Here is a 27995-nt window from a genome sequence, read left to right on the forward strand (position 1 = left end):
ATCCAAACCGCTACGACTTTAATACGGTCGCTCGTCCTCTCCCATCTGGACGACGTCATCGGCCTCCTGTCTCTGCCCACTCCAGTCCACACTTCACTCTGCCGCCCGGATCGCTTTTCTACAGCATCGTTCGGCATACGTCACCTCGCTCCTCAAGGAACTCCAGCGGTTGCCCGTCCACCTTCGCATCAAACAAAAACTCCCTCGCCAGGGGCTTTAAAGCAGCCCACCGCCTCGCCCCCTCCCACCTCACCTCGCTTCTCTCCTTCTACGAGCCAGCCCGCATGCTTTGCTACTCTGATGTCAACCTTCTCACTGCGCCTCCGTCTCGCCTACCTCGCCGCCGACTCCTAGGCCCCGGCCCGCCCCCGGCCCGGAAAGCCCTCCCTCCTCAAATCCGACAGAGGATTACTCTCCTCGGACTTCGAAGCTTGAATGAGGGCCCGTCTCGGCCCAGAGGCCTTCCCGGGCTGAGCCCCTCCTTTCCTCTGCTTCCGCTCCCTTCCGTGTTGCCCTGACTCGCTCCCTTTGTTCTCCCGCCTCCTCCCAGCCCCACAGCACTTATAAAGGTCCTAGCGTTATCCGATTATAAGCCCGGGTTCGAGGAACGACATCACGCTCTCTCCAGAGGCTTTCTGGGAAACGAACGGGTGGGTCGACCAGCGTTTCCTTAACCGGACCATGTTCCTCCACACATGGTTTGTTTTTTTTTTACGATTCCACGAATAGCATTCCCTGGGTGTTTCAGTTACTGGGGCGCTTTCGGGTTAGTAGCTTTTAGAGATACGAAAAGAGACGAAGCAAGAGCACGGACAGCTAAGCCACTATCTCCAAAAACACACGGCCGAAGCAAGTTACCGTCTGTCGTCTTCTTCAATTCAGCCTTCAGGTCTTCCACGTCCTTCGCCAATTTTTGATTTTCATCGTCTCCTTTGCCATTTCTGTTCACTATCTATCACAAAACAGATTTGGAGGAACAAGAACTTTAATACATTGGCCACCGATCTGTACAAACACAGCCCTTTCACCGTGAACCATCTTCAGTCTCTACAGACACCGTCCACGGTATCTGATGGTTTGGGGTCCACGAGGCCGGGACCGACCAACCGGGCCGTTGGGATCTCTTCTCGGACTCGTTTCACCCTTCGCCAGCGACTTCACCGGGAGGAGGAGAGGAGCCGCAACGTGAACCGATCCGGGCCGCGTCCGCTCCCGATTTCAAGAGAACCGAGGGGAGGTGGGGTCAGAGAGCTTTTCTACTCCCCATCTTCTCTCCAGAGCCTTCCTTCCCCACAGCAGACTAGGTCGAGCATAGAAGGGAGCGGCCAATTAATTTAACTCCTTAAACTTGTTGTGAAATTGTATCCTCCCGCTGGCTAAGTTGACCACAGATGGCGGGAAACCCTATTTCCAACAATCTCAACGGGGTCTTGACGCAAAAACTCGTACTAAAGAGAATCAAGTGACCGACAGGAAAGGGAAAGAAACCCTTCCCTAACGGGGCGGTTAATCGGGAAGCAAGAATTCTAAAGGACGGGTTACCCACTCAGGCTCTTGCTAGTATTTAACAGGGGCTACAGAATGTTTTCTTTCAGACCAACGGTCTCTGGTATCTGAAAAGTCTTTAACTGCATCGTTGAAAACCCAATATCGATCCGTTTCCCCAGCCGAAACCCTGGAGAATCTCCACCGAGGATGGAAAAACAAGTTCAGCAGTCAACACGAGGCCGGTCTTTTGTCCCGACGCCCATCTTCTAACTGGAAGATAAACCAAAGAGAGCGACTGGAGAGGCAGGGCGGATTCCCAAAACAAACAGACGCGGAGCCGGACTCAGAATTTTGGCACTTCCGTGGAAATCACCAGGCTACAAAGGTCAGAATCCGGGCTGCCGCTTTCTGGGAATATGGAAAGAAGGTTTTGGCGGGGGGGGGGGGGAATGGCCCAGCCGACCCCCGACCGGCTGAGCGAGGAGATAGGGCTAAACGCACCTATCTGTCTCCGATCCCTTCTCTCTACTGAAACTTAAACCGTGAGCACCCCCGACACTGAGGGACGGGGACCGCGTCTAATTGCCGCCTGTGTGGTCTCTCCCGGCGCTCAGCACGGTGCTCTGCACTCACCCAGGAAGTGCTGAACTAGTACCTCTAGTACCGCACTGGAGGAGGTCAACCGTTTACTCGTTTGAATGTCTGTTTCCCCCCCCACTTCTAGACCGTAAGCCCGGTGCAGGCAGGGATCGTCTCTCTCTAGTCCCAAGCCGTGCCTTCCGAGAGCTCGGTACGGTGCTCTGCGCACAGGAGGCGCTCAAAGAATACGACTGAATGAACGAATGAACTGTCTCATGGGGGTGGGCCTCGCCTTTCCCAGGACCCGCTGGGTGACCTCGGACAAGCCAACTCCTCTCTGCCTCGGTTGCCTCATCTGCAAAATGGGGATTCAATACCCGTTCCCCCTCCTACTCACACCGTGAGCCCCAGGTGGGACTTGACGATCTTTCATCGTCCCCGGCTCACAGCTCAGTGCTCGGCGCGTAGTAAGCGCTTAATTATTAGTCAAAGATCGTCACAATTAGTATCACTGCAATTACTATTCGGTCTTCATCCTTTCTCTTGTTAAAAAAAATTCCGGCTGCTATCAGTAACAACCCCGGTACCTGTTAAGTGTTTACTGTGCGTCAAGCACTCCAACAAGTTGACAAGACCATCAGTTCGGGGGTTCGCGGTCTAAGAGGGCGGAAGAACGGGTACTGAAACTCCGTCCTGCGGACGAAGAAACCGAGGCCCAGAGAAGTCGAGTGACTCTCCCAGGGTCACCCCGCAGGGAAACGGCAGAGTTGGCATTAAAACCCGGGTCCTCTCTCTCCCACCCCCGTGCTCTCTCCACCGGGCCGCGCCGCTCCGCCGCTTCACGTCGCTAAGCGAACCGATCTTGGCCGAGGGGTCTCGACAGCGGACGGAAACGCGGCGAGGAAGAGTTTTAATCCTCCGGCCCGAGGCCTTCCCGACCCGTCTGCCCGGCTGCGGTAGAGGATGGCATCTGGTCTGAAACCGGCCCGCGACTGGCAGTTCTCTAGCTTCGCACGGCTTGCTCCCCGCACGCAAAACCTCCTCACTCCCCACTCTCCCACTGCTGACGCTTCACCCAAACCCAGTCTCCTGCCAAGCCTTTCGAAGTCACCTCCTCTGCGGGTTATCCCCTCAACCGACCCCCGCCGTCCCGATTTCCCCTGCCCGGCTCAAGGCACCTCGAGGCTCTGGCTCCTGTTTTTTGTTGTTAGTCTCCTCGGTCACTAACGTTCAGAATTCACACCTCTACACAATGCCCCTCTTCACCGACTGTTTTGTCATTTCACCTCCGCTTGGCTTTTCTGCTGGACTGCGAGCTCCTTCGGGGCAGATATAATGTCTTTTGCCTCGGGATGTTCTCCAAGAGCTTCCTTGGAGAACACCCAAGTGAGAAGCGGCACGGCTTAGCGGAAAGAGCACGGGCCAAGGAGTCGGATGCTCTGGTTCTGATCCCCGCTCGGCCGGTCGACCCTGGGGGAGGCGCTTAACTTCCCTGCGCCTCGGTTCCCTGGTCTGGAAAATGGGGATTCGACACCCGTTCATAATAGGGATCGTGGTATCTGTTAAGGGCTCACGGAGCGCCAGGCACCGTTTTCAGTGCTGGCATGGATACGAGCAAATCGGGTTGGACAGAGTCCCCGTCCTACCTGGGGCTCACAGTTTCCGAATCCCCGTTTTACAGACGAGGTAACTGAGGTAGCTTTGCTCGCCTCCCTACTTGAGACCGTGAGCCCCACGTGGGACCCGTTTTTATCTCGTTTCTACCCCAGTGCTCAGTACAGCGTTTGGCGCGTCCGAAGAGTTTAACGGGGTACCGCAAGCATCACCTTACTACAGCGCTGCACCGAAGCGGCGCAAAGATTCTGGGATGATCGGCCCAGAACCCCACTACAACCTGCAGGTCCGGCTGCTGCTCGGTGGGTTTTCTATCGTCGTTAAAAGTTCTGAGCATCCCCGGGTGACCCGGAAAGGCAGGGGTAGAGCCAGAATCTGAGCTCCTACTTCTGAATGTGCAACTCGCTGTCTGAACCCTAGGCCGTCGCCCCGGCTGAGCCCGAAGCCAGTCCCCCCGTGGCTTGGGGTCAACATCCCGAATCCCAGACAGCGGAAACGGGGCCAGCAAAATGAAACCACTTCGGAGGGCGACGACCAAGACAGGTTTTCCCGCACGTGACGGGTCAGCACGGGGGGAATATAAACAGTCGATCTTGTGGTGGGGGGGGGGGGGGAGACCGTTCTTTCTCCCGCTCATATCTTTCCCTTGCTGTTACGAGAGGTTGGCGATTCCCACCGCCCGGGAAGTATCTGTAACAGTAACTGTTTACGTCGGGAAGGAAGAAAGTCAGTACCCATTTTAACTTCTCGTTCTCTTCCATGTAGTTTTTGGCAGCTTCGTTGGCACTGTCGGCTTGATTTTCCAGTGCTTTCTTGGCTCCCAGTTCTTTGGCCAGCTGAGTGATAAGGGTCACCGTTCGCCGCAACACGCTAAGAAACGGCAGAGGAATGAAGACCAGAGTCAGATCCAACGCAGACTTCTCCCTGACTCTACCTGACGTTCTATTAGCAGAGTCGGTTTTCACCCGGCAGCTTCGATTTGGGTATTCTCACCCGCGGACGCAAAAACCTAACACTGCGGGCACCCCGGAAGCTTCGGGGGGCAAAGCGGGTGGGAGGCTCGCGAGAGCCCCGGATCGCATCCGTTTCGAATGGAGGCTTGAAAAATCCCCCGGAAAGTCACACTGGATGCAGGCAGGTGCAATTCTATATTAACCGAGCACGCGGGGGAGCTTTCTCAGCCTCCGCTGCCTAAGCCGGGTTTCCGCTAACACCCTCGGCCGAAACGACAGTCGGCGAACGCTATTTTTTCGAAAACCGGGCGTCGGGGCGGCCTGGTGAGTAGGGCCCGGGCCTGGGAGTCAGGAGGACCCGGGTGCTAATTCCGGCACTGCCGCCCGTCTGCTGTGCGACCTCGGCCAAGTCACTTAAGTCCTCTGGGCCTCGGTTACCTCAGCTGTAAAATGGGGAGTGAGACCGTGAGCCCCGGGGGGGGGGACAGGGACCGCGTCCAACCCTATTTGCTTGTATCCGCCCCAGTGCCCGGCACGTAGTAAGTGCTTAAGAAATACGACTATCATCATCGTCATCCCCATTACTGTGATCTAATTTCTTGGAAAAAGTCACTGGTTTCCAAGGACCACGATCTGAGGCTTTCACGGCACACATCAGGCATCAGTCTGGAGGCTTTCAGATTTTTTGAGTCGGTGTTCGGGATCGTCTGGGGCAGGGAACGTGCCTATCAACTCTGTTACACTGTATTCACCCAAGCGCTTAGTACGGTGCCGTGCACACAGTAAGCGCTCAATGAATGCCACTGATTAACTGATTCACTTACAGCCACAGAAATAAGGAGAATCCCGAAAGGTACAGATTTCTTTGGGATCTAAAGAGTTTCATCTGCATGTGATCCGATGCACTGGGGTTGCTAGAAGAACTCTTCTCAACTCCATGGCTGGAGGAATATTTCCTGACTTCTCGCACAGCATCTGGAAAGAGAAAGGAAAAATGACCCATTTTTGGTTCTGTGCGAATCAATTAAGATACGTGGATTTTTGTTTAAAAAAAAAAAAAAAAAAAAAGAGTTCCTCGAGGACAAGGACCAAGTACTGAATTCAGGACCACGGAGGCCAAGGATGTTAAATGAAAACGTGTCGCCTGGCAGAGGGAGCTGCTCAGCCGCCGTTTTCAGAAGACGAAGAAGGGGTGAGGAGGCCATCCTGTCCTAGGGGCATTAACTCTGAGGTGAAGGGGAGAGGGAGAAGAGGGAGAGCAGTGGAGGTCGATTAGTCGGTCAGTCGTATTTAATAAGCGCTTACCGTGGAAAGAGCACTGTAGTACGCGCTTAGGAGAGTACAGTATAACGATACGACACCTTCCCAGTCCCCGGCAAGCTTACGGTCTAGACCATCACTCGTTCATTCGATTCAGTAGCATTTACTGAGCGCTTACTATGTGCAGAGCACTGTACTAAACGCTTGGAATGTACAATTCGGCAACAGATAGAGACAATCCCTGCCCACTGACGGGCTCAGTGTCTAATCGGGGGGAGACGGGCAGACAAAAACGACAGCAATAAACAGAATCAAGGGGATGTGCAGGTCATCAACAGAATAAATAGGGTAACAGAAATATATACAAATGAGCGGCCGAGCACAGTGCCGAGGGGAGGGGAAGGGAGGGAGGAGGAGCAGAGGGAAGCGGGGGGGAGGGGGGCCTAGCTGAGGGGAGGCGAAGGAGGGGGCAGAGAGGCAGCAGAGGCAAAAGGGGAGGCTCGGTTTGGGAAGGCCTCTTGGAGGAGGTGAGCTCTCACTCCTCAAGCTTAACGGGCTGCCTGGCTCTCTTCGGGAAGAAGGGGGCCGGCCCCAAGCTCGAGCCGCAGCAGGCTCCGGGCCGCTCCTACAGCCCCAACCTCGGCGAACGGTCCCTTATCGAACCCTGGTCCTTAGCCAAGTGGGTCCGCGGGTCTGCCCCTCCAGCCCCGGGTCTGCGTGTGCGTGTGGCCAGGCCGCCCCCCAAATCGAGCATTAATTCAGTGCACTGAACACCGAGGATGCTAGATGAGTCCCCACTGCCTGACAGAGCGGGTGCTCAGCAGATGCCTTCCGAAGACGACGAGGCGGTGACGAGGCTTGGCGGCAGATTTCCCCAAGCCGCCGTGCCCGGGACGCCCAGACTGGAGAAGAGTGGTGACCTCAGAGGCTCCTGAAAGTCTGCGGGTGGCCCAGCTGTCTCCGCTCAGCCAAGAATCTGAGCGGCAGAGCGGCTCCCCGAGCTTGAGCCTCAGCAGGGAAAGGCCCCTCACCAGCCCGGCCCCGACTCCTTCCCCGCTTTCCGTCGTCCTCCTCACCCCGCACGGATCTGCAGATCTTCCTCCCCAGCCCCTTGCTCAGCTCAGCCCGCCTAGCGACGGACGATCTTGCCGGGAGGCGCACGGGGAACGTTAAAAGCCCAAGACGGCACGAGCAACGGGTCCGTCCGGCCCGGGGCTCGGTCTCCGACCGCGGTGCCGGGGATGCTTGCGGGGGCGACCTCCGGAACAGCCTCCCTCCGAGGCAAGTCAACCGCTCGATCTACGGCATCTGAGCGCTTACTCCGGGCAGGGCGCCGCTCGAAACACTTGGGAGAGCGCAGTCCGAGAGAGTTGGCAGACGCGATCCCTGCGGTCGAGGGGCTTAAACTCTCGTGGACACTGAAAGAAATCGCAGGTAGGGGGTAGGGAAGGGGTTGGGTGATGACCAGGGTGACGACCCAAACGCTTAGGTGATGCGCGGAGGGACCGGACTGGGAGAGACAAGAGATCGATCAGGGAAGACCTCCGGGAGGGGGTGGGATTTTCGCAGGGCTTTGACGACGGGGAGAGTACGACCCCAACATCTCTCGCTGCGGCCCCAGATTTCCTTCTAGGAACCCACTCGCGAATTCACCTAAACCCTCCTTCGACCTTCAAGCTCCGATTTTCAGGCCGCAGAACTTCCCGTAACCAACCCCACGTGCGCGCCCCGCCGCTAGGTGACGACGTATTTTCGTTCGTTGATTTGGAACCTACCGGCCCTGAGCTTCGGAGGACTTCCCTCGATTTCTGTGTTGCGGGATTTGGGGGCAATTCCGCATTCCTCCCGCAGGCACCTTTTCGTCAACTTCAGTGGTGTCCCCCGTAACCTTCCGTCTTCCCAGGGCGAAGAGCCCTGACCTTCTCTGCGGTCTATGCTCACAAGGAAGATTTTTCCACTCTCCGCTGTTTCCTGATCCCACCGGCTTTCGGGAATTGCGGCAACCGGAACTGCACCGGTACCATCTAGTGGGAGGAGCACGTGCCTGGGAATCGGAGGACCTGGGTTCTCATCCCAGCTCCACCTCTTGCCCGCCTGTGTGACCTTGGGCGCGTCACTTTGCTTCTCTGTGCAAAATGGGGATTCGATACCCGTTGTCCCTCCTCAGACCGCGTGGGACTTGATTACGCTGTATTCGTCCAGCTCTCTGTAGAGTGCTTAACGCGGAGTAAGGGCTTAACAAATACCACAGTTATCATCATTATCCATTTCTCCTCCACTTTATGACAGAGATCTCCTCGCAGTTCAATCGACCACTGGTATCTACCGAGTGCAGAGCACTGCGATAAGCACTCGGGAAAGCACAGTACGAGAGGGCAGACACAAAATCTGCCCTCCAGGAGTTTATATCAATTAATCAGTGAGAGTTATTGAGCGCTCACTGCGTGCGCAGCCCCGTACTAAGCATTTGCCGGACATTAGACTACCACCATAACCTTGGAGATTTCCCTACTCACCCCCTTTGCCGGGTCACGTCATAATTTGCTAGAAGCCTTCGGGTGGACCTGGCGGGAGCAGCTCACTGACTTCTCCAACGGGTTAAAGGAGAGCCGTCGTCCCCGGATGGAAACCACGTCACCTCTCCCACGACAGGTTGGGGTTCTCCCGAGCGCTCCGACGGTAAAACTAACAATCAATCCTAGCGATCTGTCAGGTAGACACGTGAGCCTCCCCAACCTCTGGAACCTTTCTTCTAGGAGGGAAGGACACCGGCAACCGGCCGGTCCTCTGGGTCTTTGGCAGATCCCGCTATGTGATTTTCCCGCTGTGTCGTTTGAGAATTCTCACTAACCAGCTCCGGGGATTTGTCCGTCCCCGATTTACGGAACGTCGTGTGAGGTCACCGGTCCGGGAAGATAGTTCCTCTGACCTCTCTGCTCCCGAAGAAACATCTGGGGTCCCAAACCTCTTCCTCGGCAAAGACCAACTTCAGAAAAGGAATCGATTTTACGTTTTCAACCGCGTACCTCTGTCGTCGTGATCACCTGGCGGCTCCCCCGATAACTTGGCAGGATTCCTGCCTTCGGTAAATGTGAAGAATTTTTAATTATCTACTTAGGCGTCCCATGCTCTTCATCCTCATCGGCCCACCTAACTTCCTGTCTGTCTTTACCCTGAACTCTTTAAGGACTTCTCAGTTCTCCTCTCTCCTCAGGTGAGCGTCCCGTTTTGGAGAGGACGACCAATTCCAGGCGTTAAAAGGCAGGCTCCTCGGCGGCGCCGTTCGACTCTACGCTCCCCAAGCGTCTGGTTTAGTGCACCGCATCAACCGGGTGCTCAATAAATAGTACTTCTAAGCCTACTGCTGATCGCTCCCCCTCTGCCGACTAGTTCCGCGTGGCTTCTGTATCTTACATGTCCTATCCCTTCCCCTATTTACGTAAATGTCAGTCTTCCCCACTAGACCGTAAGGGTCTAGAGAGGAGACCATGGCGTCCAACTTGGGGCCGCTCTCCCAGGAACTTAAACGCAGCGCTTTGCATACAGTGGACACTCAGTGCCAGCCGGGTCACCTGGCGTTTCTGTCCTGTGGCCGGATATAACCGGTGCTTTTAACAGCCTCCAAACTTCTTTTAAGTAATCCGCTGCTTCCTCTAGTCTCTGCGGGGCTTTCTAACTAAAGTCTCAATGACCTTATTTCCGTTTTTATGGGGGGGGGGGGGGGGAGGGGTCTTTTCTCCTCAACGACGGGGATGCGATTGAATTGCGACGTGATCATTCCTTCACTTATTCAGTAATAGCTACTGAATGCCCATTACGGGCACAAGAGCTGTACTAGATTTTGAAAATGAACGCTGAGAGCCCGGATCGGCGTGGACTAGTGGCAAGAGCCCGGTCCTGGGAGTCGGAGGCCGTGGGTTCTAATCCCGGCTCCGCCGCTTATCAACTGTGTGACCGTGGGCAAGTCACTTCGCTTCTCTGGGCCTCAGTCACCTCGTCCGTAAAATGGGGACGAAGACCGTGAGCCCCACGGGGGGACGACCTGATTACCTTGTATCCACCCCAGCACTTAGAATACTGCCTGGCACATCCTAAGTGCTTAAGAAATACCATCATCTTCATCATTATTATTATTTAGAACAGTACCATTATTAGTATTATCACTCTCGAGGCTCTCCATTCATTCATTCATTCAATCGTATTTATCGAGGGCTTTCTGTGTGCAGAGCACTGTACTAAGCGCTTGGAAGGTACAATTCAGCAATAAAGAGAGACAATCCCCGCCCACAATGGGTTTTCAGTCTAGAAGGGGGGAGCCGCACAACAAAACAGGTAAGCAGGCATCAATAGCATCGATAGGAACAGAATTATATATACACACGTCCAAACAAGTAAACAGGCATTAATAGAAATAAATAGAACAACAGATATGTACATATATACACAAGTGCTGTGGGGCGGGGAATGGGGGAGAGCGAGGAGAGCGAGTCGGGGTGACGGGGAGGGGCAGCTGAGGAAAAGGGGGGGGCTCAGTCTGGGAAGGCCTCTTGGAGGAGGCGAGCCTTCAAAAGGGCTGTGAAGGCGGGGAAGTGCGTTTGGCGGATTTGAGGAGGGAGGACGTTCTAGGCCAGAGGTAGGACGTGGTTCGGGGGTCGACGACGGGCCGGGCGAGGCCCCGTGAGAAAGTTAGCACCAGAGGAGCGGAGTGTGCTGGGATGAAGAAGGAGAGAAGGGAGGTGAGTAGAAGGGGGCGAGATGACGGCCAGCTTACAATCTAACGGGGAGAGAGGCAGACGTAAATTGCGTACGTGTCAGGAAAGTAGGCGGAAAGAGTTTGGAAAACGGAAGAAACGAAGAAACGGAGGGTGCAAATTGATCTATAAAAACCATTCTCCTGTAAGGCAGGGGCTATGCTCTCGATGAGTCCCACATTACGGAAACCCGCTGGGGTCGGTGAGCCTCGTCTGACGGCCGGTTTCTTCCAACAAGGCACTGCGTTTTCTCCGGGTACGCGCGCTGAAAGAACGGTCCTTGGTTCCCCGTCGGCGCTCTAGTCCAAAATGTGGAGTGAAAACATGCGTTACGGAAGACCCGAGGGTACCTCGCACGCATTGCTGAACGCTCCCTCCCCGTCCCCCGCCCCGCCAAAGAAGGCTCTTAATAGATCGACTCAACCGGGAATGTGGAACGACGCATTCTAGACCGTGAACCCGTTGTGGGCGGGGAATGTGTCCGTTTTCCGTTACGCTGTACTTTCCGAAGCGCTCAGGACAGTGCTCTGCACACGGAAAGCGCTCAATTGCTTGACTGATCGTTCTGGAGAATGGCTTAAGGGAAAATTTAAATTCAAACAGAGTACTAACCACATCCAGTTAATATTAATTATTAGGCAACCGAGTGCGGAATCCGGTTCTAAGTGCTCGGAGAACTCCATCGGAAGCAAAAGACGCGTTTCTTGACTACGAGTTAATCACACCGAGGCCCAGTGAATGTCGGTTGGACAATCGCCTGTGCGTTTTTAAAAAGCATCAACAAAAGGGCCCGAAATTTTTCAAATGTCCTAACTGGACTTATTTGGGTCACTAGCCTCTTAGGAGTTTGAGAGAAACTTTCATTTTATGGGGCGTACAGGACCGAAACAGTAATGTGGATCGTCGACTGATTCATTCAACCGTATCTATGTACTGAGCGCCTACTGTGCGCAGAGCACTCTGCTAGGCGCTTAACTTTTGCGTTCAAGGTCCGGTATATCATTCACTATTAGGAAGCCGCGTGGCTCAGTGGAAAGGGAGGTGATGGGTTCCGATTCCGGCTCCGCCACTTGTCAGCTGCGTGACTTTGGGCAAGTCGCTTCTCCGGGCCTCAGTTGCCTCATCTGGAAGATGGGGATGAAGACCGTGAGCCCCACGGGGGACAACCTGATTCCCCTTCTATCTACAGCAGCGCTCAGAAGGGCGTTTGGCACGTGGTGTTTAAGAAATGCCATCATTATTATTCTATCTTAACAAAAAAGCAAGGGTTTGGGTTGGAGAATGCATTTTTTTTTTTTATCAGGGCAGGGGTTAAAAAATTCACTTAGCGACCTGGGTCAAGCCAACATTAAAGTACAGTTTGCCGCTGTAGCGGAAAGCAGGGTGTCTGAGCGGAGTTGGGCTTAGGCAAGGAAAAAAAGGGCTGGATTTTGGATACTTTTCCCCGAAACGCCACTGGGGAGAGAGCACCATTTTGGGCAGTGGAAAGTTACTATGAAAAAGAGGTACGGAGGTCGTCGGTGCAGCTCAGGAGTTAAAGACAGAGCTGAAGACACGTAGGGCGGGAAGGGAAGCAAACCAGAAATCAGAGAAGCAGTGCGGCCTAGCGGGCAGAGCACGGGCCTGGCGGTCAGAAGTGCCCGGGTTCTAATCCCGGCTCCGCCACTTCGGTGCTGAGTGACCTTGGGCAAATTACTTCTCTTCTCCGTGCCTCAGTTCCCTCATCTGCAAAATGGGGATTCGCCATCCGTTCCCCCTCCTCCGCCGACTGGGACCCGGGGATCTTGCATCTGCCCCGGCGTGAGGTACGACGCTTGGCAAACGGCGCCGAAAAACGCCACAATTATTATCACGTTTGCGGGTTGAGCGTCGGGAAGGACGGAGGGCAGGCATCCGAAGAGAAAGATGGCTAGCTAGCACCGTGGCCTAGCCGGGGCCCGATCCGGGCTTTTGGATTCGATTTTATACCTCTCCCCGCTCAGGGTCGCACCTGGAGAGCTTCCAGTTCTCTACCAGCGTCGACTACGGGAGGCAGAGTCAAGCGGAGGCGTTTCCAATCCCAGCTTGGGCAGTGGCTGGCGAGCGGAAGGCCATCTGCTACAAGCCAAAACCTCACCCGCGCCGGGCGGCGGCGGCTCGGGAGACAGTCGAGGGCGGAGACCCGAGCTTACCGCGCGGAAGGCGGCGGCGGAAAAGCGCTTCCGTATTTGGACCGAGAAAAGCCTACGGATCCACTACCGGAAGGACCGCAGACGGAGGTGGGGCGCTCGGGGAGAGAGGCGTCCGTGGCGTCGCCACGGGTCGAAGACGACGCGACGGCCGAAGGCGAGGCAGGAAAATTTTCGACCTCTCCTAAAGGATATCGTCTCTGGGAATGGAGAGTTCGCTGAAGTCATTAATACGGCTCCGTAAACAGTCCCGGAGCGTGGGCCTTCTAAATCCCTTATTTCTGAATCGTCGTCATCATCGAGGCACGAGGCGCGGGCCTAGCGTGCGCCAAGTTACGCGTCGGGGTAGGTGCCGGATAAGTGGGCTGGACGCGTCCCCCGGCCCACACGGGGTGGGCAGTCTACGCAGGGGGGCGAACAGGTGCTTAATCCCTGATTTGCAGATGAGGAAAATGAGACGGCGAGAAGCTCCAGGTCATCCAACGGGCAGGTGCCAGAGCCGGGATCGGAACCTAGTTCTTCCCAGGTAGGCGCTCCTTCGGCTAGGCCACACGGCCTCCGGTGAACCCGGCCCGCACGCTTGGCTCCTCTAGTGCTCACCTTCTCCCTGGGCCGCCGTCTCGCCTGGCCCGGCGCCGACCCCCGGCCCGCCCCGCCCTCCCTCCTCAAATCCCGCAGACGATCATTCTCCCCTACATCAAAGCCTCGCCGAAGGCCCGCCTCCTCCAAGAGGCCTTCCCAGACTCTTTTTCTCCCTTCTGCGTCACCCTGACCCGCTCCCTTTGCTCTTCCCCGCCCGACCCCAGCCCCACGGCACTTATGTGTATTCCTTTCATTTATCTGTATTGACGTCCGTCTCCCCGCGCCCCAGACCGCGAGCTCGTCGTGGACGGGGATGGTCACCGTTCACTGTCGTACTGTACTTCCCCGAGCGCTTAGTTCAGTGCTCGGCACACGGTCATGACTCGATAAATACGACCGAACGAATGAATATCATCTGAGGTCTCTTCTTCAAAGGCCAGTGAAGAGCAAAATGCACCGTGAAACACAGCAAACCACTCCTCGTGAGGAATTAAACTCTAATCCCAACTGCCCTATCCTGCGAGGTGGCCGGGTTTTGATCTCTGGCTCCGTAGCTGATTTAGAGAGGGAGCTGGAGCAGGCTGCTTTGTTTTCTGCGTGCCTCGGTCTACCTCGGCCAACGGTCCCCTCTTTGCCTCCCAGATCGAGGTAGAACGGCTAAAGTGGCGAGAAGTATTCTGAGCTCACCCAAAGGCTTAATCAAGCATCATGACATCGCAAGTAGCTACGCCCCAATCTAAAAAAAGTACGACCCCGTTTTAGAGGGATGCTGGGGATGTAATTATAACACGTTAAAAATATCATTTGAACGGGTTCGGTAAACACGTAACACGTTAGGAAAACCAGATCGTTCCAAGACTAGCAGCCCTTCCGAGATTTACCGGGCGGAGCGTATGATCATAATGGGAACATTTTTACTTTCTCACACTTTCGCCTAGTTATTAGGTTTGAATTCGCCAGCCTGAAAGGGGATAAAATCCTTTAGCCGCCGACCGTCCGGCCGAAGGGGTCTCTGATATTCAAGAAGCGATGGAAAAGTTTCCATTTATAGGCTCGGGGCTCAGAGCGCAGCAGGGTTTGAGCCCAGAGGACATTTCTGAGGCCGTCCCGAAGGCTCGCGTAGCCTGGGGCCGGTCTGGTCCCAGCATAGTCGTAATGTATTTATTCATAAGTTAAAAATAATAAGCTACCGTTGCCAAGGGGTGGCAATAATAAATGAGTTGTCTGGGAAGTCCGGGGTCACGAAAGAGCGGGTTAGTGAAAGTAATTCGAAGGAAGGCACGTGGGGAAGAAGAAAGGGGGAGGCCAGAGGTGGACGGAGAAATAGTTCGAGGACAAGTCTAGGGGCGCTCAGGCAAATATCTACAGAAAATGGGGATTACGGTCGCTGGCATCCTAAATTTGGGCTTTTGGCGCTTTGCAAACTTTTGCAGGCAAAGCTGGTGTTCTCTGAATCCAGAAGGAGCGGTTTTCTACTTACCAAGAAAGAGAACAATCAACAGGATTATGATGGTAAGGAAAACCTTGTTCCAAAAACTTGCAATTTTACCCCAGAGCGGGAATAGAAAAATCTTCTGCCACCTGTAAAACGACAGTATCGAACGCATTAGGGGAAAACGGGGGCAGGACGCTTCGTTCGGCAGTTAACATCTGTATCTCCGCACTGACCGCCGAACGCTAACGTTTAGCGTGAATTTTAGTCCGCGAAACGCCCCGGGAGCCCTTCAATAATAATAATGACGTTGGTCTTCGTTAAGCGCTTACCACGCGCACAGCACTGTTCTAAGCGCCGGGGTAGACGCGGGGGAGTCGGGTTGTCCCACGGGGGGGCTCACGGTCTTCATCCCCATTTCACAGATGAGGGAACCGAGGCCCGGAGAGGTTAAGCGACTGGCCCACCGTCACCCAGCTGACAAGCACCGCACAATCAGGCCTCGTGCTGGACTCCAACTCGTCTCACGGCGCTGCCGAGGTCCGCGCGCGATCCGACGATAAAACACCGAAAGTGAGTGCACACTAAAATCCGGGTATTTTAATTAGCTGCCGCTGGCTTGGGTCTTCGAAGATCCCCCCCCCCCCGCCCCGCCCCCGACAGACTCGGATGACAACTTTTACAGTGGAAAAAGAAACCAGTGTTCTTTATTTAGCACTCGGGGCGTGCAGAGCACTTTAGTACGCGCTTGGGAGAGCGCAGGGTAACAGAGCTGGTAGACACGTTCCCTGCCCACAGCGAGCTTACAGTCTCGCGGAAAAGACACAGGTGGTAGGCCCGGTGTAAGCGCTTAGCACAGTGCTCTGCACACAGTAAACATGGGCGCGAATACCCAGAAGCAGCGTGGCTCAGTGGAAAGAGCCCGGGCTTGGGAGTCGAAGGTCAGGGGTTCGAATCCCGGCTCTGCCACTCGGCAGCTGCGTGACTGTGGGCAAGTCACTTCACTTCTCCGGGCCTCAGTTCCCTCATCTGTAAAATGGGGATGAAGACTGTGAGCCTCACGTGGGACAACCTGATCAGCCTGTCTCTCCCCAGCGCTTAGGACAGTGCTCTGCACGTAGTAAGCGCTTAACAAATATCAACGTTACTGTACCCTCGTTACTGTTATGCTCTGCACACCATTAGGAGTCGTATTTATTGAGCGCTTACTGGGTGCCGAGCCCTGTTGCGGGCACTTGGGAGAGGACGCCGAGGAGCAGCGTGGTTTACGCGGTGACTTGGGAGTCAAAGGACCTGGGTTCTCGGCCCCGCTCTGCCACTCGTCCGCTGGGTGACCTCGGGCAAGTCACTTCACTTCTCGGGGCCTCAGTGGCCTCGTCTGTCAAATGGGGATGAGGACTGTGAGCCCCGCGGGGGACAACCTCATTACCCTGTATCCCCCTCGGTGCTCAGAACAGTGCTTGGCACATAGAAAGCGCTTAAATACCATTATCATCATCAACAGTGCTTACAGCAGTGCTTGGCACAGAGTAAGCGCTTAGCAGATACCGTTATTATTCTTAGAGCGGTGCCTGGCACAGAGTAAGCGCTTAGCAGATACCGTTATTATTCTTAGAGCGGTGCCTGGCACAGAGTAAGCGCTTAGCAGATACCGTTATTGTTATCAGAGCGGCGCTCGGCACAGAGTAGGCGCTTAGCATATGATACCGTTATTATTATTCTTAGAGCGGTGCCTGGCACGTAGTAAGCGCTTAATAATGTTGGTATTTGTTAAGCGCTTACTATGTGCAGAGCACTGTTCTAAGCGCTGGGATAGATACAGGGTAATCGGGTTGTCCCACGTGAGGCTCACAGTTAATCCCCATTTTCCGGATGAGGTACCTGAGGCCCAGAGAAGCTAAGCGACTTGCCCCCAGTCACACAGCTGCCGAGTGGCAGAGCCGGGATTCGAACCCATGACCTCTGGACACCCGAGGTCTTTCCACTGAGCCACGTTGCTTCTCCAGCCACGCTGAAATACCGTTACTGTTATTAGAGCGGTGCTCGGCACATAGTGAGGGCTTAGCACATAACACCGTTATTATTATTATTCTTAGAGCGGTGCTCGGCACATCGTAAGCGCTCAGCGAATACCGTTACTGTTATCAGAGAAGTGCTTGGCACATGGTAAGCGCTTAGCATATGATACCATTATTATTATTCTTAGAGCAGTGCCTGGCACATCGTAAGCGCTCAGCGAATACCATTATTATTATTATTATTATTAGAGCAGTGCTCGGCACAGAGTAAGTGCTTAGCACATAATACCATTATCATCATTCTTAGAGCAGTGCTCGGCACATAGTCGGCGCTTAGCAAATAGCATCATTATTATCAGAGAAGCGCATGGCACGTAGTGAAGGCTTAGCATATAATACCATTGTTGTTATTCTTAGAGCGGTGCTTGGCACCTGGTAAGCGCTTAACCAATACCGTTATTATTATTCTCGGAGCAGTGCTTGGCACAGAGTAAGCGCTTAGCACATAACACCGTTATTATTATTCTCAGAGCAGTGCTTGGCACTTAGTAAGCACTTCGCAAATACCATTATTATTCTTAGAGCAGTGCTCGGCCCAGAGTAAGCGCTTAGCACATAACACCGTTATTATTAGTCTTAGAGCAGTGCTTGGCACATAGCAAGCGCTTAGCACATAATACCATTATTAGTATTATCAGAGCAGTGCTTGGCACAGAGTAAGCGCTTAACGAATACCATTATTATTATTAGAGAAGTGCTCGGCCCAGAGTAAGCGCTTAGCCCATAACACCGTTATTATTAGTCTTAGAGCAGTGCTTGGCACATAGTAAGCGCTTAGGACATAATACCATTATTATTATTATCAGAGCAGTGCTTGGCACAGAGTAAGCGCTTAGCACATAATACCATCATTATTATTAGAGCAGTGCTTGGCACACAGTAAGCGCTTAGCACATAACACCATTATTATTAGAGAAGTGCTTGGCACATAGTAAGCGCTTAGCACATAATACCATTATTATTATTAGAGAAGTGCTCGGCACACAGTAAGCGCTTAGCACATAAAACCAATATTATTATTAGAGAAGTGCTCGCACACAGTAAGCGCTTAGCACATAATACCATTATTATTATTAGAGCAGTGCTTGGCACACAGTAAGCGCTTAGCACATAATACCATTATTATTATTAGAGAAGTGCTTGGCACACAGTAAGCGCTTAGCACATAAAACCAATATTATTATTAGAGCAGTGCTGGGCACACAGTAAGCGCTTAGCACATAATACCATTATTATTATTAGAGAAGTGCTTGGCACACAGTAAGCGCTTAGCACATAAAACCAATATTATTATTAGAGCAGTGCTTGGCACACAGTAAGCGCTTAGCACATAATACCATCATTATTATTAGAGAAGTGCTTGGCACACAGTAAGCGCTTAGCACATAATACCATTATGATTGTTCTTGGAGCAGTGCCTGGCACATAGTAAGCGCTCAGCAAATACCAGTATTATTATTAGAGAAGCAGCGGGGCTCAGTGGAAAGAGCCCGGGCTTGGGAGTCGGAGATCATGGGTTCGAATCCCGGCTCTGCCCCTTGGCAGCTGTGGGACTGTGGGCAAGTCACTTCGCTTCTCTGGGCCTCAGTTCCCTCACGTGTAAAATGGGGATGAAGACGGTGAGCCCCGCGTGGGACAACCCGATGACCCCCGTATCTCCCCCAGCGCTCAGAACAGGGCTCGGCACGTAGTAAGCGCTTAACAAATACCGACCTTATTATTCTTAGAGCAGTGCGGGGCACAGAGTAAGGGCTTAGCACACAACACCATTATTATTATTACGGGGGGGGGGAGGGGGGCACGTACCTGTGTGGGGTGACGCCGGGCAGGCAGAGCAGGAGGAGGCCGCCCGCCTCGGCGTACAGGAAGGCGGCCACCGCCACCCACTGCAGGCTCATCCTCCCCGACGCGGGCGACGGGCGACGGGCGACAAGGCGACGGACCGGTCCGGTCGGGGAGGGCGGCAGCCCGCGGCCGGCGCTCGCGCCCTGACGTCACCCCGCCGCGCCGGCGGGAGCGGGGCTTGGAGCGCGCGCCGGCGGCAGGCAGGCGAGGGCGCGAGGCGGGGGCGCGAGGCGAGGGCGCGAGGCGAGGGCGCGAGGCGGCAGTGCCTGACGGGGCGCGCGCCGGCGGCAGGGAAGGCGGGAGGGAGGAGCGCGCGCCGGCGGCAGGGCAGGCGAGGGCGCGAGGCGAGGGCGCGAGGCGGCAGTGCCTGACGGGGCGCGCGCCGGCGGCAGGGAAGGCGAGAGGGAGGAGCGCGCGCCGGCGGCAGGGCAGGCGAGGGCGCGAGGCGAGGGCGCGAGGCGGCAGAGACTGACGGGGCGCGCGCCAGCGGCAGGAGGGAAGGCGGCAGGGAGGAGCGCGAGGCCAGACCGCGCGCCGGCGGCGGGACAGAGAACCCTGAACGCCTCACTCACTCACTCACTCACTCACTCACTCACTCACTCACTCACTCACTCACTCACGCTCATAATAATAATAATGGTGGTACTTGTTAAGCGCTTACTAGGTGCAGAGCACCGTCCTAAGCGCTGGGGGAGATACAGGGTCATCAGGTCGTCCCGCCTGAGGCTCACGGTTAATCCCCATTTAACAGATGAGGTCACTGAGGCACAGAGAAGTTAATAATAATAATAATGTCAGTATTTGTTAAGCGCTTACTATGTGCTGAGCACTGTTCTCAGCCCTGGGGGAGATACAGGGTCATCAGGTCGTCCCACGGGAGGCTCACGGTTAATCCCCATTTTACAGATGAGGTCACTGAGGCACAGAGAAGCTAAGTGACTTGCCCACAGTCACACAGCTGACGAGTGGCAGAGCCGGGAGTCGAACCCATGACCCCTGACTCCCAAGCCCAGGCTTTTCCAATAATGATGTTGGTATCTGTTCAGCACTTACTACGTGCAGAGCACCGTTCTAAGCGCCGGGGTAAAGACAGGGTCATCAGGTTGTCCCACCTGGGGCTCAGGGTCTGCATCCCCATTTTCCAGACGAGGTCACTGAGGCACGGAGAAGTGAAGCGACTTGCCCACAGTCACACAGCCGACAAGTGACGGCGCTTACGGTGTGGGGAGCGCTTGGGAGAGCGCAATTCAGCAACAGAGAGAGACGATCCCTGCCCACAGCGGGCTCAGTCTGGGGGCGGGACGGACATCAGTCCAAGTAGACGGGCGTCGATGGAACTAAACACCGTTTTATGTATCGAAAGGTGACGGGTGGAGCGCGGGGGAGAGGCGCAGGCGGGTGTGCGGCCCGGGCCTCGGCCGTCCCACGTTGACGTCCTTGACCTCCACCTTTCGTGCGGAGGCCTCGTCGTGCAGCCGGGGCGCGTTCCGCCGCGCCTCTCTCCCGGTTCTTCCCCGTGTCCCACCCGAGGTCCGGCCCGCCCGCCCGGCCGACGACCTCCTGGGAGCAGCCGCTCAACCAACCGGCCGTCACCGACGCGGAGACGACGGGACGGCCTCTTTGCCCCCCGTTCCGCGGATCGACCGGGGGACCCGGCGCCACGCTCCCCTGCCTCACCCTTGACCCCGTCCCTTAATAAAACAACGATAATGACGATTACGGTACTTGTTAAGCCCTCGCTATGCGCCAAGAACCGTTCCAAACGCCGGGGTGGATAAAAGCTAATGCGCTCGGACAGCCCGTCCCACGTGAGGTTCGCACTCTTAATCCCCGTTTTACAGCGGAGGGAACTGAGGCCCAGAGAAGGTCGAGGAGTCCTCGCGGCAGACACGTGGCGGAGCGGGGATTAGATCCCAGGACCCTCTCTTGCAGGGCAGGGGGTCGGGATCCCAGTCACAGTTCCCCGTTTTGGGGGCGAGGGCGATTTGGGGGGAGGCGGAGGCACCGGGACGCGGCGCGGGGCAGGCGACGTTAAGAACTCGGCTCCGTCTGCCCCTCCGTCTTCCGGTGGACCTCCTTCGCCCGTTCCCTTTCGGCTTCTCGCTCCATTTTCTTCAGGAACCTCCGCCTCCCCGCCCTCGCTGGTGCGTTTCCTGTGTTTCCGCCGGCCACTCCTGCGGGAACTTGGGTTTTCCGCCGAGCGTGAAGGGACCACACGCTATCCCGGCCGTCGAAGGACCGCTACAGGCCATAATGATCCGCGAGGTAATCTAACACCGCCGACGTGCTGGATAGCGCGTTGAACACCCTCTTCTCCTGCTTGGAGGTTATCCTCTCCATCATGTACATTAAATGATGGTGAAAACACGTGAAAGGACTTCCGTGCTCCAGAGAGACGTCGACCCAGTCCCGGATGCACTTCAGCGGGGTTTCTTCGTACCCGGCAAACATGGCCGGATTGGCCAAGAGACCTCTGGCCACCATGACACCTATACGTGACAATCCAGAAAAGACCGGTCAGTACTGAGGTTCCAACTCCAGACCTACCCCGCTTCCTCTGGACCAAGACGGCGCCGGCGTGACAGAGATTTCACAGTTGTGCGGCCACATCTGGAAACTCATTTCGCCGGCTTTCTAAACCAAAGATGGGCCGCGTCTGCACAGAGCGAGCGTGGTCGGAACAAAGGGAAATGCTTCGTATAGCGGACAGTCCGCGTATACCGCCCCACCTTCATAGCCTTATTAAGGTCATCTCCTCCAAGAGGCCTTCCACAGTTAAACCTTCTTCTCCTTGACACCCTCCGCCGTCTGCACTGTCTACGTATTGGGCTACGTACCCTTTGGGCAGTTGGCCTATCCCCCACCCTCAGCCCCGCAGCACTCACGTACATATCCGTAATTGATTTATTTGGATTAATGCCTGCCTCTCCCTCTAGACTATAAGCCCGATGCGGGCGGGGAACGTGTCGTTTATCGTCGTGTCGTAATGAGAATAACGATGGCGTTTGTTAAAGCACTTACTAACTACGTGCCGAGCGCCGTTCTAAGCGCTGGGGGTGATGAGAGGTGATCGGGTTGTCCCACGTCGGGTTCACGGTCTTCACCCCCATTTTACAGATGAGGTAACTGAGGCCCAGAGAAGTGACTGGCCCAAAGTCACACAGCTGACAAGTGGGGGAGCCGGGATTAGAACCCATGACCTTCTGACTCCCAGGACCGGGCTCTACACCACGCCGTGCTGCAGAGAGAGACCGTCCCTGCCCACAACGGGCTCACAGTCGAGGAGGGGGGAGACGGGCGTCAAAACGATTGAACGGGCATCGGGGGCATCAATATAACAGAATTACGGATATATACGCAGTAATATAAATAGAATGATAAATTCGCACGTATACACACGAGTGCTACGGGGAGGGGGGGCAGGGGAAAAGGGGGGCTCAGGCTGGGAAGGCCTCCTGGAGGTGGTGAGCCGTCAGTAGGGAGTAACAGTAAATATTGGCTATTAGAAAGGCCGATACTCCTGGAAATCGCCTTACCCTTTTCCCGCCGCTAAGGTGCCGACCTAAGAGCTTCCAAGCTCTCCAAACGTGCCTGACCTTCGATCTCACCGCTGAGCGACGGAGTCTGGCTCCACGTTAAACAACCAACGCGACGTTTAGTTCTCCTCCTCCTCACGCAGAAAGATAAACCAATAGAAACGGCGACCTCTTACCGTCCGTCCCGGTCACTCGCTGAACCGTCTCGGCTTCTCTCAAGCTTTTAACGTCTCCATTGACGACGACCGGTACGGAGAGGCTTTCCTTAATTATTTTAATCGCGTCATAATGTACCGGTTGGTGTCTTTCCTCGACAGTTCTTCCGTGAACCGTTATCCAGGAGACCCCCGTGGCCTCGGCCTTTCGACAGAGATCTACGGTTCTCGTCAGATCGTCGTGAATCCTAAAATTCAGAGCCCCGCGGATCATTATGAGACGGGGATCCTGCCTACCAGTTGACTCGCCCTCTCCCGAGCGCCCAGTAATAATAATATGAGTTGTATCTGTTCAGCGCTTACTATGTGCCAGGCACTAAGCGCTGGGGCAGAGACAAGGTAATCAGGTCGTCCCACGTGGGGCTCACAGTCTTCATCTCCATTTGACAGAGGAGGTGACTGAGGCCCAGAGCAGTCAAGTGACTTGGCCAAGGTCACACAGCTGACAAGTGGCCGTGGAACTCACGGCCTCCGATTCCCGAGCCCGGGCTCTCTCCACTGGGCCACGCTGCGAATCGGGTGGGACGCAGTCCCTGTCCCTCGTGGGGAAAAACCAGCTGTACCTTGTAATCTCTCTGCCGGTTTGAATAGGTCTGAATTAAGGAATCGATGCCTGAGGAAGATGATATCCCACATCCACCTCTTCAGGCCCACGCGTGAAAGCTGAAACCCAAATGAGGAGTGGAGGAAGTCATCGCTTCCGAATCAAACTTCTCCTTCTACTTTCCACTGCGCAGATCTTTTTAGAAAATCCATCCATCGGTGGCATTTACTGAGCGCCTGCTGTGTGCAGAGCGCGCAGTACCGAGTGTTTGGGAGAATACAAAACAACAGAGATGATACACGTTCCCGGCCCGCAGAGACCTCGGGTGATGGGTCAAAGTTCCTTCTTGTCTACTGTTTTCCAAGCATTTAGCGCGAAACCGCCACTTTGCCGTACCTGATTTTAATCGACACGGAAAACGTGACGTCCTCCACTTGATTCCTTACTTGTCTGACCATGTCTCGGACAAGCTCGGGATTATTTATTAAACAGGCACCGTAACCTTCTGCCATCGCCCACCTTCACACGAAAAAAACACCAAAATAAATACCGACGTTTACGATGACAGGGTGATTTATCCGTCCTGATATCCCGCTCCCCTCTGCGTCGCTCTGATCTGCTCCCTTTATTCAACCTCGCCCCTCAGCAATTGTATATACATATTTATATACGTATCGGTAATTCATTTATTTATATCAATGTCTGTCTCCCCCTCTAGACCGTAAGCTCGTTATGGGCGGGGAATGTATCTGTTATATCATCTTGTAGTCTCCCAAGCGCCCAGGACGGTGCTCTGCACACAGTAAGCGTTCAATAAATACCACTGATCGATTAATGGCGTACTGTTATATTGTTGAATCTAGGGCGATAAATACATAATAACTACGATCTAAAATGAGGCACCGAAGACATTTCCCCGCTGGGTTTCAGAAACAAGGATGCCCAGTCCTGTGCTGCGTAAAACCCGGTGCCTTACGCAAAGCCCTTATTTTGAAAAAGTCTTTGTAAAGATAAATTTGTCAGGTTTTTTCTGCAGGAATCCAAAAAACCGTAACCGGAAACTTTCTGGGGCTAACCTTCTTCTGACCAGTGACCTTCCACGCCACTTCCGACGTGAATATCTATTGGACGTCTTGGTTTGTGCGCTAGGCTATCGTGCCACCTTCTGATTACCTCGGCTGCAGTGTCCCCCTTTCCACCCCACATCCCTTCCTTTCTTCAAACCCCATAAAAATACACCTCTTCCGATCGCTCCAAATCTCTCCGACCTCACTCCCGGCACTTGGGCGGGCCCTGGGGCTCGATTCCCTCCCGTTTACGTGCTAGCTCCGTTTGGACCCGTCCCAGACCTCGGTGAGTTACGTGAGCTCATCCCTTTGTCTCCTCTCTTCCGCTCCACCGTCAGCTCCTTGAGGAGCATCACGCATCCCCGTGGACTCCCTTCGGGACGCAGCCCGCCGTGGGCGCTCAATAAATGCGGCGGAAAATACGCCACCGTTAGCTTCTCCAGGAGGACTGCAAATCCTTGCGGACTCCCTTCGGGGCTCAGCGCCCCGTGGGCGCTCAATAGATCCGGTTTCCCGGCCATCCACGGAGGTGTCTCTTAAATATCGGGGAAGGGACGGGAGATTTGAGGTGGCTCTCCTCAGGGACCTTTCACCTTTCAAGAATTATCTCTTAGGCCCGCGGGCACCCCGTGCGGGACACTCCTGCCCAAGCGCTGGGTGGAAGGGTCGGTTCCTTTGCTTTTCAATACGGAAGAGCAGAAGGACGGTCTACCGTGCTCCCACTGACTTTTCCTAATGCTTTCAGTACACTCTTCCAACTCCTTGGAAGGATTTTTACCTCTGAGGGCAACCACAGTTAACGTCTATTCCGTTAGCGTAAGGGCGGACGAGAGTCGCGGCATCGGCTAAAAGTTGCGCGTCTTTAGCAGCAAACTGAACGATCAGCGGGCGATCGCCTAAGGAGGGGGACAGGAGCGCCTCAGAACCGTACAAGACTCAGGCCGCGCAAATACTTCAAAATGACATTCATTTTTAACGTTGGCCAAAGGGCGAGCTAGATCCTCTTTTGTCAATCTCGGAATAACGGCACTTACGGTCTTGGTTAAGCGCTTACTTTGTGCCAGGCACTGTACTAAGCGCTGGGGTGGATAGGAGCAAATCGGGTTTGGACACAGTCCCTGTGCCCCCGCGGGGCTGACGGTCTCAATCCCCATTCTACAGATGAGGGGAGTGAGGAGCGGAGAAGCCAAGTGACTTGCTCAAGGTCACACAGCAGACAAGTGGCGGAGCCTGGATTAGAACCCGTGACCTTGCGACTCCCATTACGCCAAACCGCCTCCCTCGACGGGGCTGGTCTCCGTTTACGCAAACGCCTGGGCAACGCAGCCCCGTCTGGAGACGGACGGCGGAGAGACGGTGACGTCGATCACACTTTACAGCCAACTGTCTTTGCGTCTGTAGGGAAGGACGATCACGCCTTGCCCGTGGTAGGCGACCACCGAAATGTTATTTTTGAGATACAACAATTTAGCTGAGCTCCTGCTCTGTGCAAAGCGCTCTACTAGGGGCCCGGGGACTATTGGTGTAGTAGATAGAGCTCGGGCCTGGGAGCCAGAGGGTCATGGGTTCTAATTCCGGCTCCGCCACTTGCCTGCCGCGTGACCTTGGGTAGGTCACTTCACTTCTCTAGGCCTCAGTTCCCTCATCTGGAAAACGGGGATAGAGACGACTGTGAGCCCCATGTGGGACGGGGACTGTGTCCCACCTGAATCGCTCGTCTCCTCCCCAGCGCTTAGGACAGTGCCCGGCATATAGTAAGTGCCTGACAAATTCCACAATTACTATTATGACGATCAAACAAATGGAAGGCACTCAGAGGCCTTCTTCACACCGAGAGGTCGAGGCGCAGCGATACTCAGTGGAAAGAGGCCGTGCTTGGGAGCCAGAGGTCATGGGTTCCAATCCCGGCTCTGCGACCGGTCAGCTGTGTGACCTCGGGCAAGTCACTTCACTTCTCTGAGCCTCAGTTCCCTCATCTGTAAAATGGGGATGAAGACCGTGAGCCCTACGTGGGACAACCTCGTATCAACCCCAGCGCTTAGAACAGTGCTTGACAAATAGTAAGCGCTTAACAAATACCAACGTTGTTATTATTATTGTTATCCAGGAGAGTTCTAAGATAACACGTGGCGGATTATGAGTAGAATACCTTGGTTTGTGGTGAATTCGCTGTCTCTAGCTTTCACCGATCTAACAAAATCAGCGGCAATTATCATCGGAGTATAACACAGATCACAGTCGTATCTCCGGACCAGTGTCCTGAAAGCCAGCCTGTGAGCACATAAAAAGGCAATTAAACTCATTTTTTTCCAGACCCAAGAGTCATTAATTACGAATATACATTTGAACCGCACTCACATAAAATTTTGCTCAGCAGACGCTCGCAAACTTTGCTCAGCGGGCATTCAGAAAGGATAGAAACACCCCCGAAAACCACACAGGTCCGATTTCGAGGTTCGGTGGAAAATATAAAAAATACGAGGGCTTGGACAACGGAAATACCTACTTGGAATAACGGACCATAGGAGCACAGATCTTTACCAGGTGCCCGGACTGGAACATTTCCAAGGGATTTTTTTCTCTCCTTGACATTGCGTGGTTTCTGTGGAACCGCTGAATATCAAATCTTTCCAAATCTGGAAAAATAAAATCAGGTTTCACGGTCAAATTATTTTTAACAGCAGTAGAGCCGGTTCCTTCTAAGCGGGTTCCATCTCGAAGTACATACGTATGCCACGAACCTCTGTTTTTCAAATGTGTCGAAAAAGACAGCGGGGTCAAACAGGATGACTACCATTCGGTTAACATCTATTCGCTGAGGGCATTGACGTCGAACTTGCTTTTCTCAACGTATTTTTCTCTTCACGTCCGTCCCACACCTTTGTAGAGAGAAGCAGCGTGGGCTCAGGGGAATGAGCCCGGGCTTGGGAGTCACAGGTCGTGGGTTCTAATCCCCGCTCAGCCACCTGGCGGCTGTGTGGCTTTGGGCAAGTCACTTCGCTTCTCGGTGCCTCCGTTACCTCATCTGTAAAATGGGGATGAAGAGCGTGAGCCCCACGTGGGACAACCCGATTATCCTGTATCCACCCCAGCGCTTAGAACAGTGCTCGGCACATAGTAAGCGCTTAACAAATACTATTATTATCATTATTATTATTAGAACCCATGTCCTTTCGCCTCTCAGGCCGGGATCCGCCCACCCCGCCAGGGATTAGGACTGTGGGTCCCGTGTGGGACAGGGAGCAAGAGCACCGTACTAAGCGCTTGGGAGAGTACAATGGAACAACAAACAGACCCATTCCCCCATCGTATTTATTCATTCAGCATTTATTGAGCGCCTCCTATGTGCAGAGCACTGTACTAAGCGCTCGGAATGGACAAATCGGTAACGGAGACAGTCCCTGCGTGCGGAGCACTGTTCTAAGCGCCTGGGAGAATAAATGTTAGTATTTGTTTAAGCGCTTACTATGTGCCGAGCACTGTTCTAAGCGCTGGGGTAATAATAATAATAATAATGTTGGTATTTGTTAAGCGCTTACTATGTGCAGAGCACTGTTCTAAGCCCTGGGGGAGACACAGGGGAATCAGGCTGTCCCACTTGGGGCTCACAATCTTAATCCCCATTTTCCAGATGAGGTAACTGAGGCACCGAGAAGTGAAGTGACTCGCCCAAAGTCACCCAGCTGACAAGTGGCCGAGCCGGGATTCGAACCCATGACCTCTGACTCCCAAGCCCGGGCTCTTTCCACTGAGCCGCGCTGCTTCTCTAAGTGACCACCCTGCCCTCTCCCAAGCGCTTAGTACAGTGCTCCGCCCGGAGTAGGCGCTCAACAAATAGCCCACACTGGGGGCCGGCGCTGCGGCCGGGCCTGCGCACGCGCAC

The 27995-nt window shown here is 54.5% G+C and overlaps 2 protein-coding genes across 3 annotated transcripts in view; both read right to left on the minus strand.

The window, feature by feature from the left end:
- The window catches only part of LOC100078266 (B cell receptor associated protein 29), a 53935-nt gene extending 35058 nt beyond the window's left edge, over positions 1-18877 (minus strand). Inside the window, exons 1-5 of one of the 2 annotated variants that reach the window (XM_029077848.2) lie at positions 18712-18877; positions 14876-14976; positions 5459-5609; positions 4416-4551; positions 859-952 (exon numbers count right to left, since the gene is read on the minus strand). In XM_029077848.2, the coding sequence (XP_028933681.1) occupies positions 859-952; positions 4416-4551; positions 5459-5609; positions 14876-14976; positions 18712-18803 (574 nt within the window). In that variant the 5' untranslated portion in view covers positions 18804-18877. Of the gene's footprint in view, positions 1-858; positions 953-4415; positions 4552-5458; positions 5610-10702; positions 10945-14875; positions 14977-18711 lie in introns of those variants that run through there. The other variant, XM_029077849.1, reaches the window with a different exon arrangement.
- A 1718-nt stretch (positions 18878-20595) lies between these two features.
- On the minus strand, positions 20596-27068 carry DUS4L (dihydrouridine synthase 4 like). Its single transcript, XM_007670980.3, has 7 exons — positions 26854-27068; positions 26619-26748; positions 26262-26383; positions 24891-25008; positions 23442-23564; positions 22463-22689; positions 20596-21239 (listed from the first exon to the last, which is right to left on the minus strand). Exons 2-7 carry the CDS (start codon positions 26702-26704, stop codon positions 20992-20994), a joined length of 924 nt encoding a protein of 307 aa, XP_007669170.1. The 5' UTR covers positions 26705-26748; positions 26854-27068; the 3' UTR covers positions 20596-20991.
- Positions 27069-27995: the final 927 nt, after the last annotated feature.

The sequence above is a fragment of the Ornithorhynchus anatinus genome, chromosome 13, assembly GCF_004115215.2.
Source record: "Ornithorhynchus anatinus isolate Pmale09 chromosome 13, mOrnAna1.pri.v4, whole genome shotgun sequence".
Classification (NCBI taxonomy): domain Eukaryota; kingdom Metazoa; phylum Chordata; class Mammalia; order Monotremata; family Ornithorhynchidae; genus Ornithorhynchus; species Ornithorhynchus anatinus.

Excerpts from the sequence above, each read along its gene's own strand:
- DUS4L (XM_007670980.3), bottom strand. The coding sequence starts at position 26,704 with ATGTCAAGGAGAGAAAAAAATCCCTTGGAAATGTTCCAGTCCGGGCAC. Across the intron at positions 25,009-26,261 it reads CGAATTCACCACAAACCAAG|GCGATCGCCCGCTGATCGTT; the intron begins GTATTCTACTCA and ends CCCCCTCCTTAG. Across the intron at positions 23,565-24,890 it reads AACTGTGGTTGCCCTCAGAG|GTGGGCGATGGCAGAAGGTT; the intron begins GTAAAAATCCTT and ends TTTCGTGTGAAG.